Source organism: Struthio camelus, chromosome 1 (assembly GCF_040807025.1).
Source record: "Struthio camelus isolate bStrCam1 chromosome 1, bStrCam1.hap1, whole genome shotgun sequence".
NCBI lineage: Eukaryota > Metazoa > Chordata > Aves > Struthioniformes > Struthionidae > Struthio > Struthio camelus.
The window spans coordinates 131,857,475-131,869,303 of record NC_090942.1 but is presented as its reverse complement, the minus strand read 5'-3'; the positions used below and the strand labels follow the sequence as shown (position 1 = coordinate 131,869,303).

Sequence of the window (11,829 nt, the reverse complement as noted above, 5' to 3'; positions counted from 1 at the left end):
ATCTGGCCACAGACATACACAAGAGCGCAGAAATTCTTAGTGCTTCCATGGGAGCCAAGGGCCAACTGTGTGAGTTTTGCAATCCAGTGCCAACTCTGGCTTACAGTCTTCTTGTAAGAACAGTTTGTATCTTTACTTCTGATTTTTTTTGGTTTTGAGGTTACCCCCAGCCCTGTGCACGGCCCCAGAAAAGGGCCACTGTGGAACAGGGAGATCCTCTGTGCCTTAATTCAGGGTAACAGTGTGGCAGATAACAAAAGATGCAAATGCAATAAGAACAGCTGCTGTGCCTGCTATGTCTTACTCATCTTTGAAGCGTCATCTAAAACTTAGTTTCACCACCTTTTTTCGTGCTAATGCTTGAGATGCGCAGCTGTAGATCTGGCAGACAGAAGCTGCTGTAGTTAACTTTTCAAATTAACAGAGAGCAGCCAAACAAATGCTTCACGCTACCTTAAGCGATGACCTTAAGTGGCCTTTAGTTTCAGATCACAGTGCTTTAGCTTGTAGGCTTAATCACTGCCCATAACATTGTCACTAGAAGTTGCAGCTTTCTGTTGCACTTGTGTGAATAAACCAGGCAAGCCTTCATTAAAATTGATGGAACCATGAGTTGATTCTACCCAGGTCAGCTGAACGCTCATGGGGGACCCTGGAGCAGACTGAACTGTGCTTGTCTTGCCTTCTGCTGCATCAGTCACTACATCTAGGCAGTCATTGCTCACAAAGATTTAGTTTACAAGGAGTTTTGCCCTGCAGTTTTTTTTGTTTTTTTTTTGGGGGGGGGGGAGTTAAATGCTGGTTTTGCACACTTAGTAGCTACAGTTCTTGCCACTATGCTGTGTTTTACAAGCTGGTGCACACGAAACGATGCTAGAGCGGAGTGAGGATGATTTCTCTTCTGCCAGTCAATATGCTGTATATCATGGCTGAGATGTGACAGCAGGCAGTCACTTTGCAACAGACAGCTGCACAAAACACTCCTGTAGCAGTTAACTTAGAAATAATCACAAGGCAGAGATCTCTTACCTTCTGTCAGTTATGAGTCTGCAGCTGTACATGTCAAAAGCATTCTACTTGTGCCATATGTGCTTGGCTTCCCAGTGCAGGGATTCACGAAGCATCAGAAATAAACCATTATATGCAGACACTGGACTGCATAAACACATTTTCCAGGATTTTTCTGTGGCCCATGTATCCTGGCTTTGTTAAACCAATAGTTTATGTGAAGAGTTTACCACACCCTGCTGTCAGGATTGCACAAGGCAAGTCAAGGCGGCTCTTACCCAGAAATTAATTTTAATTATCAACTGAGGAGAGTGGCAGTGTGTGAAGCTAGAAAGTGCACCTCCAGAGCAATACTGGCACCTTATAAATTAGATCTGCAAGGTAATTCAGAAACCAATGCAAAAAGCTCCAGGCTGAATGCAAGCCTGCTTAGGCGTGTGTCCACACCGCACCACAACTGAGAGCACCTTCTGTGCAGAAAACAATGCTATATGAAAGGTACAGAGAGGCCATTTTTTACCCTTTTGTCCTTCCTCCCTGGTGTCTTTCTTTTAGCCCATTCATTTATCACCGTTGCACTGCTTTCAGTTTGATTTTTCTCTTTTCTGTTTAACAGATAACTGCACAAGCATTCTAAATAACTCAGCGTTGCTTTATCATAATGACAGGCTCTGTCTCTCCTGAAAAAAACTATGACTGAAACCTACCCTAGGTGATCTTTTTCATGGCAGCATCGCATTTCTAGATGAATGGGCTTCCAGTCAGGCAGATCAATAACCATCTTAGATCCTTCTCCTCAGTCATCTCCATTTGATAAACATCCCACTTAAAAAATAATGTGCATTTCTGCCCTTCGGTACAGATCATATACTTGGAAATAGGATAACACTGAATAATACAAACATTGTATGTCTTCATGGGTATCTGCTTCCTCCCAAACGATATCTTACTCCACTGCATTGACAGAATGTCCTGTCATTAGCATACACTTACTTCTTCAGGCAAGGTCAAGCACAAAAATACTTTAAGACAAGAACATGCTCCTGATCATTCCTTGAGGAACTTCATGAGTAACTTTCTCCAGAATTGATCCTTCTACTTAATACCCTTGGCATCCCTCCCCCCCCCCCCCCAATTTTCTTTCAACTTTATAGATTTACTAAATATATATGACAAATTTCCAATCAGGCACCACCATCAAAGCTTTATAAAAAATGCTCCTTTAGCACTTACACGAGGGAAAAATATAGCCTCGTAACAAACCTTTGTACAGTTTAAAATCGGCCTTCTACAGCAGTCAAATGTTGGCCCTTCCACTTCCTGCCTTCCTTAGGTGCCCCCTGCAAGGTCTGTTTGATTTTGCCTCCAACCCAAACAGATCCTCTCTAGGGTATTTTGTGCTGAATACCAACTATCCCAAATAACTGATAATGACAAAAGCAGGATTCATTCATGCTCTAAATGCATTGCCTCTTGCAAAGAAAACAAGCCCAGCCAGGCCTACAACAAGGAAAGGCTCAAACGGGCCATTTTCCTTTCCATTTCCCACTTAAGATAGTCCTGAGGCTAGGAAGGAAGATTACAGTGTCAAGGGTATGCCATAGGCGCTACAAAATCATTGAGAAATTGTGAACACAACTATTTATCCTGTTTATCTCTAGGCAGGTAATTTTAGGTTGGTCCAACTTGGACGGCTGGTAGAGTACCTCCACTGGGTAGAAAATCAGATTTATTGGTAGCCCTTACTACTATTGAGGAATGCAGTCTGACTAGTTAGCAAGGTGAAAGAGGCATTGGTTTTCCCTGCTCTTTCCTTTTTTTCTCTTGTCACATCCTTGAGAGCAACTTATCAGAGTAACTTGCTGTATCTCTCCACAAGCTTTAGAGACATTCATCACAGGTTTGATCTTGCCGCCATGGTGGATAGTGGTTTCCATCAGCTTCAGTGACACAATATTCAAATCATGAGTTCTCAAAACACTGGAAAAGTAGAGAATTTGAAAGAAAGAAAAAAAAAAAATTTGATTTACATGCTTCAAGTCCCTGTTTAGTCTACCAGATAACACTACCTATATCTATCCTGGGGTAAAAGAGACGGCAATATGTTCTTAAACCAGCCCAAAAAGCCCAACTTTTCCCTGAAAAAATCATACGTGATAAAGGAGACAGTTGAATTTCCTGGAAATATCCAGCCCTAACCTGGTTCAAAAAAAAAAAAAAAAAAAAGTCCTTGGAATTCATCTATTTTTGTAAACTAAAGGGTTTTCTAAGCTTAGACTTTAATAAATAAAGTTCCACTTATCTGATTTGGTGGCTTTCCTTCCCCGTTTCTCTAAGCTTCTAGTTAAGTACTTTTCACATTACTGTGGGATCAGTTGCAAGGTTTCAGTAACAGTATAAATGACCTTATTGGCTAGGAGCCTGCTCTGAGCTCTAAGCACATTTACAAATATGAAGCAAGAACAATTTATTTAAGATTTTGTAGATGCAGCTTTATTCAGACTCATTTTTTTGCTCCTGGCTAAACAAGTGCTTTCCATGAACGGCAGAAATCAACATAGCCAATGAAATTCATACTTTAAATACACAGGACAAAACTCCTTATTTTCTCAAGGCTGAAGAACTTTTATACACTTACATTTTACAGCTTCATGCAGAGACTTCTTAGTCTCCTTGCTGGAGACATGGTATTCCTTCCACACTAATCTTCTACAAGTATTGAAGATATAAGGTTTTGGTCCTAATATAAACTAATTTTCCATAACCCAATAGTGAGACCTAGCCTCTCTGACAATTAAGTCTTGTCAAAGGATGAAGGAATCTCTCAACCCTTTTCTTTGACCCACATCTCTTTTGCTGTAGTTTCCCTGTAAAGCCAGTTATAACATACAACACCCAAGGGTTTCTGCTAAGCATGTAAGAAAAATCCTATGGTAGCAGGTTTTTAAAGAGAGAGCTGAGGCACTGGGCTCAGATTTAAGAGAGTTATGCTGAAGTGAGGAACAAAATACACGTGTACTCTAGCACATCCATCAAGATGTGCTTAGCTTCAACCCTCTTGCATACAGCATCTTGCAAAGTCTCTGCTGCCAATGGACAAGGCATAGTTATTAGTTTGTGATGGGAATGATTCTGTTACTGGGAAATTGCATCAGAAAAACAAAACAAAACAAAAAACAAAACACTACAGGAAAACAACCCTTGAAAGATAGCTTTCTCTTTTTTTCTATCCCTCATCCCAGCTGGATCACATCCCATGTAATGGCGGAGACAGTACCAATATAATAGGTCAATTCCATAGGATTCCTAGGAGGGGAGGGTGTATTTCAAGAACACACCAGGACACAAAGTCTGCTGAGGGTGGTGATCTGCAGTACCACAGGAATCCTCAGCATTGTTACTACTCCAGGTGGATCAAAAAGAAAGAGAAGGAAAAGTAACTATTGCTTCACCATTCTAAATATTGAAAATACTTAGTTCAGATTTGAATGGTCAATGAACCTCTAACTAGAATAGGAGTATTCCTTACTACGATTTTAAAAAAGAACCACCAAAGAAAAAAAAAAACAAACAAACAAACCCAAAACTCACTGTAAAGAACCTCAAGTGATAGGGTTTTATACCTCAGTCCCACTAGAGAAAGAAGAAAAAAATAAAGAAAGTAAAAGAAATTTTTTTGTTCCAAACCTGGGAATTAACTAGCAAAAAACAAACAAAAAAACCCCCCATTGGTACAGCTAACCCATTCTCCCCTTTCCGAAAGGCTTTAGGAGGCAGGAGGTGGGGAGGAGCAGAGGGGACAGGAGATGCAACACTGCACCACAGATTTATGTGAAAAGCTGCTGTTGCACTGGGATAGAAATTCCATCAGCCGTTATTCCTGAGGGAATAACTTCTCAAAATAACATTTCAGCAATGAGGATTATTTTTCAGGATAGATCCTATCATATAGCTGTCAACATATCATATATATGTTGGCATCATATATATGCCAACAGCATATAGCTGTTTGGCACTCATACACATATATTTCCAAAGATGCCACGCACCTCGTTTCAGCTGAGAAGTCAGCCACTAGCAGTTTCAGGCACAGTGCTACTTCCGGTCTTCTGGTAACTAATGCCAGAACTTGGTACCAATTGTTATGCAAAATATTGATAAGCAATTTAAGTTTGGAAACAGAATATGCCTTTTAGACTTACGATAACCTCGCTTAGCTAGCAAAATCTTTTTTTCTAGACTACTGCATCTCTTCCAGAAGAACTTTTTTCCTAAAACATTTCCAAAATAATGAAGCTTCCCATCAGTCAGATAGTACCTGTGTTGCATGTGTTTCATTCATGGGGGGATTGTTTTTAAAGTAGTAATTTGTTTTTGTTTTTAAATACTCCCTTGTTAGGTTTGGCTCAACTTCAAAAAGGTCTTAACGGCATGGGAATAAAGAAGAAAAAATTAACCTATCAAAATCTGCAGAACCAAATTTGTGAAATCAGCAAATACCTAGAATGTTGTAAGGCCTTGACTAACTGGAAAGAAAATGAGAGGAAATACATCCTCAAAATTCCACTCTGCAGGTAATTTTAATAAAAGACTACTGCTTTCTTGAAAGATGGAATATTTGGTAAAATAAAGCACTGTCACTCCTATGGGAGGCTTTGGCTGGTCTGACCCAATTTTTGCTGTCAAAACTAGAACATGGCACAATCATAAGCCTGCAATCTAAAAATTAACATTGCCCCTTCTCCAACAACTTTGCATAGTCTCTACAGAAGTTTAGCTAACTTATTTAACATGCAATGATTTTCAACTATTAGATGAAATTAATTATCCAAATCAACTCCTTCCTAAATGTGTATTTATACTCAGAGAGAGTGCAATTAAAGAAAATGCAATACTTACCTAACCCTGTACATCATCTGGAAAAACTAGAAGAACAGAAACTTAATTTCTAGAATACTTACCAGATCAAGACAAATCACCTCTCCAAACTTCTCAGCTTTGAGACATGGCACAGTCCTATCAAAACCAAGCAACTCTTATGAAAAGACTTCCTCAGAGCTTCAGAGAGGGGAAAAAAAAGGAGAGGGGAGAGGGGGAAAGCAGTGGCTACTGTCAGATGTTGTATTTAGTATCTTTTGGCATTGCATGTTCTCCATTAGTATATTCAAAGATGCTTAACATTTTGAAATATTTAAAAATGTTTAAACAGAACAATTTTAAATATTTGAATTGCAGTATTTTCCAAAGTAAAAAAAAAAAACAAAGTTTGATTAGAATGCAAACATACCCTGAAATTTTTATAGAAATTGATTCAATTTAGCAAAAGGCATGCAAAATTAAATCCTATATGCTTGCTGACAAAAAGTTTGAAAACAAAATTGCATTGGTTTGTTAGAGCAGAATCTGTTTAGTGACTGAAATAGCATGTGAACAAAATACAGCTGTTACAAGCTACAAACTTGAAACCTCTGTAGCTGTACGGTAAACTGATACAAATGGGATAATGGAATACAGTCTGCATACTGATTTATGCATTTCAAATTCTCCATCCTTTCCCAAAGCAGTGCCTTTTTGTTAGGAGTAATAGCATAGGATGTTACTTTCAAAATCCAGATGCTCAGTACTATCTAGGATAAGCAGGAAAGCCTGCAGGCTTGCAAGTGAGAACAAAAAGGTGATCATCTGCTCTAAGGTATAAAGACATTCATTTAATAAGAGCTTTCCATTCAAAAATAGGGGGAAAAAGTGATGAACTCTGCTTCACACAATAGACATCCTATGTCCTGTTTCTACACCAGATGCTACACAGAATATCCACGATCTAAATAGGACTCCTGCTCCTCCAAGCAGTTCACATTGACAAAAACAGGATTTGGACCCCAGTTCAATATTCATTGATTGGCTAATGACAATTGTATTGACTAGCATAAAGAAAACTCCCAAAAAGCCTGACACACGTTTGCTATAGTTACAGATCCAAGTGAAAGACTAGAAACAATCTGATTATCAAAGAAAAAAGGCTACTATTTTAAAAAAAGGTCTCCTACTACATACAAGAACAAATGCAGGATGTGATGTTTGCTTAGTTTATTAATTTATTTTTGCAGGAATCTGCAACTCGGAGTATGCACTTTCTGGAGGTACCATGCATGCACAGCCTCTGAATGCCTTTGTACAATTTCATTTTTAGTGATAAGTTCATTCACAGCATACACAAATCTAGAATGTAGACACCATATATACAGGATTAAACAAGATTGTGTCTTGTTGTTTTAATGAAAAAAATTAACAGGGTTTCACACAGCAGGAAATATGGATTAGATACACTGGTGCCACCATAAATAAATAAATCTCAAGAACACAGTTTTTTAAAAAATCTGTTTCAAAAGTACTGAAAATCCAAGATTATAATATTGCATTAACTCCATTGACTTCTGATTATTCAGAAACAAGAAAAATATTGGCATTAATATTTATGGACATAAACAGCAACAAAAAGCCCCAACTGAAGAAATATGGCAAAACTCGGTCATGGTCAACTTCAAATAATGTTGACATTTTGTAACAAAACAGATGCAGCAGCACATAGAGAAAGTACTGACTATGAGATGTGTTATTTGTGCATGTCTTCTTTCTTGCTGGGATGGAGAGTCACTGCAGCATAGAGCACATAAGTTGTGGTACCAAAGGAGCTGATGAATTGTCTATGTCCAACTGTCCACTTTTTGTCAGGAAAGTCATTTTCACATTCTAGGGTATACCACTGAATTTTAAAATATAAAATATCACCCTGATGACAAGCTTGTTTTTAACATACTTAATATTCTCACATTCTTTTAAAAAACATTCTTTATTGTTTTCATTTTGGTTTGTCCCCATTTTAACTCAAAGTATTTTTATTTCAGTTTCAAGGCGGGGGAGGGTTACAATCAATATTAAAAATGTTGTAGAAATTTAAATGAGAGATGTATCACCGGGACAGATAAATAACTGAAAGTTTTTTTAAAAAAAAAAAAAAAAACGTGACTTAGTAGCATATCATAATCAGAAACTACCGAGACCAGCTCTTTTAAGAATTATTACACCTTTTCACCACACCTCCCATTTTTCAAGGGAAAACACACACATACCACAGACGCACAGATACACAATTCAATCTGATCTAAGACTACATTTTACAAAGTATTTCCTTTTGCTTGACTTCCCACCCCTTTCCTCCTCACCCAGACAAGACTAATAGTTACATCAAATTAAAAGTAGATCCAAAGTTCAAGATTTGTTTTGGTTTACTATACTCTGAATCATTTTCCACAAGCCCCACTCTAAACTTTTAAAGAACTACAGTAGTAATCTATAATTAAAGGGAATTCATCTTAATAGCACAGTAAATATAAAATAAGCTTTATAAAATTAATTTCAGTTAACAGTGAAATCATTTTGAATATCTGAATGTCCAAGTCAATTGTGAACTCTACCAACCTAGTAGCATGGTTGAGGGAAAGCTCAGTCATTAGGGAGAAAAAGAAAACACAAGTAGTGCATTAACTCAACACAATGGCATCAGCATCCCAACGATCACACACACACACACGTTTTATACAATACAGTGCATTTTAAAGGCCAGTTGGCATTAGGGTTTTATATGCGTTCAATAAACATTACACAAACCAACCTTTTTGGCATAACCTAAAATTCAGTTGGGGTGTGAAAGGCATCACTTGCTTTCAAAAGGAAATGGATCATCCAATATTCAAAATACAATTTACATTCTAACAAACAAACATATTCAAGCACCATGTAAAGTTTTTACTATTAATGTCTGAATATGGGCATTTACAAGTAAAGGAATACAACAGAAGGGTTTTTTTTTTCTATACAAGCAACAAATGAGAGTAATCAAAAAGCTTAATTAAAATTATTGGTACGATGGAAACCATCTGCAATCTAATGGCACTCACTTAGTCTTCCAAAAGTATCTTGCTCTCAGGCAGCCATTTTGGTCTTCCTCTGACTGGTGAAAGCTATGACTAAGACTAATAGGTCTCCATAAAACCTGAAACCATGCATTTATGATTATTACAGTTCACAGAATTGTTGGACTGCATGAATTTGTTTTCCAAAGCAGCATCTATCCTGTCTGAATATGACAACTCTATTGACAGGAATCACCTACTCCCATTTGCTGACTGTCATTTTACTTGCTATTTTTTTGTAATTCCAGCAAAAATTAAAGCTGCTAAAAATTCAACAGAAGTACAAATGAATAGAAAACTGAAATAATACAAAGGCAAAGGCATCACCACAGAAAAGACATGAAGTTACTGGTATTGCATCAAGTATTCATGATACAGGTGATAACAGCAACGGTACTGCTCATCCTAAATACAGCGTTTCTGCTCATCTGTTTTCTAGTTGGTGCAGATTTGTTAGATTGTCCACTTACACGAGCAAAATTAATTTTTGTCTTCTAACTTCACTTGGACGGTGTTTTTTTTCCCCCTTGCACATACGATGAGCTCCTTTTATAATACCATAAATCATTAGGAAGCAAGGAAAATTGGCTCTGATGCCTTTGACTTTGTTTTGCTCATCAGTGATGCTCACTGACTCCTGGAGATCAATTAGGTTATTTCAAATTATGGTGAAATTTCACTTAGTGCAAGAACATATTGAAAAAAATGCCAGATACAATATCAGTTCCTCATCTAAGATCACTTCTTTCCCCCCCCCCCCCTCTCTCCTCTAAACTTCTACCTTTATAAACTGCAGGAACAGAAGACACCAGACTGGCAATACAGTCAAGATAAGTTTTCCTCCACCCACCCCTTACAAACGCTGCTTGATTTTAAATAAGGATTTAGAAACATGATTGTCCTACCACAGCTTCATATGTCATCACACGTCAAGTGAATTGTGGTAATTGACCATATGGATGCGGCTGCCATGAGCTGAGAGCAATTTACAACGTTTAAATCTTGTCTGGTGAGGTTTAGCTAGCACGTTTTGCCTCACAATTGCAAAGTCAATTACCATAACTCAGTGGATCGGCTTGGTTGTGTCTCTGGACCTGGACAAAGTCATAGCATAAAAATTCAAATGCACTGTACTGCAGACTAGTACGCAAGAACATCCTACTCAGTCACACAGTTTTATAACATAATCATTCAGCTGCCCAAACCCAAATTTGATTTCACAAATAATGAGTGCTTTATTACAGCAACCTGAAGCATTCAAACAAACTGAATATCACCTTTATAATACAGTATATCATAGACGTAAAAGTACCAGTATGATTTTCAGTTGACACAAGTCTTTTGTGTTCTTCAATCTACAGCAAATATTTCCTGACCAAAATAAAAAGAATGCAGTGTGTAATTTTTCAAGATCTGCCCTCTGCTCTTTTATACAGGCTCATTTTTTAACAGTGTGCAAATAAATCTTTACTGAAGAGCTAATTGATTAATTATTTTTCAGCTAACTTGGGACTGGGGCACAAAGTACCTTCTGTGCTGTAAACATCATGAATTCTTCACAAATTGGAAGCTGAAAAGGCCTAAGGAACAGAGTTCAAACACTTCTCATACATAACCATGGCTGAGTTCAAGTCTTTCAAACTGAATTTGGAGTAGTCTGCGTTTGGCATATGTTCACTGTACTGCTACAGAGCACAGTCTTAGAAGATTGTTGTATATAAAAGCTGTATACTTTTAGCTTTAAAACACAATGGCCTAATGAAAGCATGCAGCAGCATTTTCATCCACAATATGGTAGAATTCATTCTTAGTTTATTACCAGTGTTGATACAGTCAGGTGAGCACTGTACAAGCAAAAGGGATTGTAAAAATCGCCTCTGGTTATACTCTCTGACACTCATACAGTATCTCATTTAGTCACCTTAGGTCACTATTTCAAACAGCAACTTTTTTGTAGACATAATTTACCCTGAAAAAAAGCAGCAATTACAAATACCCTTCTCCTGTTTTCTATACGTTACAAAATTTACGGTTGCATTTACCTGTCTTCTTTTTCAGTAGCTTACAATCTAGAAGCACAGGGAGCCTTTGTTTTCCAGCTAGCTGTGGCCAGGTAAGTCAACTCTGGCTCTTCAGGTTTTTTCTGGATAATTGTAATATTTCACACCATTACTAGGAGTTCTATAATTCAAAAAAAAAAATTTTTTTTTTAGAGCCACTAAGCAGTATCTATAACCACAGGACTAGATACCAGTACTTATCTGCCTTCCTGTATACATTCTTCCAGAAATTAATCCTTTTACATTTTCAGGTATCCTTTTCTGCTTTGCTCACTGCAATGGGATAAGAAAATATTTCATCCTTAATTTATTTGTTTTTAGTGTGGCACAAGCAGAAACATCTTAACACATTTCCCCCATCCCTTGCAATATGAAGATTGTTGATTGGCAAGGGCTGGGCAGATGGACTGAAAGGTTCCCCATATTTCCTTCTCTCACACCTGTTGGCTTGAAAGCCTATTTTAAACCCAATGCATCCCCTTATTCGTTTTCAGGTGTACCGTGGCATTTCACACTGCTCACAGCGATTTAGTGCTGGATGATTTAGAAAGGTGCAACTATCACAATTCCATGGAGCCCCTTCAAAGTCTTCATCTCTTGGCTGAGTCCGTGGAGTCTGTTTGGAGCTGTTCTGATGCTCTAAAGGAAAAAAAAAAAAAAAGAAAAAGAAAAATACTTGTTCTTATTTTACAGAGAAGGATCATATGTAAGGTATGACTGGACTGTCAGCCTCATTAAACATTCAGTGATAAAATGAATCTGGAAACCTTTCTATGTAGGTAACGAAA

General features: G+C 37.7%; 1 protein-coding gene across 2 annotated transcripts in view; it reads right to left on the bottom strand.

Annotated features, from left to right (window-relative positions):
* Nucleotides 1-7,080: 7,080 nt before the first annotated feature.
* The window catches only part of TAB3 (TGF-beta activated kinase 1 (MAP3K7) binding protein 3), a 47,386-nt gene continuing 42,637 nt past the window's right edge, over nucleotides 7,081-11,829 (bottom strand). For both annotated transcript variants that reach the window (XM_068917060.1, XM_068917061.1), the window contains one exon: nucleotides 7,081-11,680. In XM_068917060.1, the coding sequence (XP_068773161.1) occupies nucleotides 11,532-11,680 (149 nt within the window). In that variant the 3' untranslated portion in view covers nucleotides 7,081-11,531. The remainder of the gene's footprint in view (nucleotides 11,681-11,829) is intronic.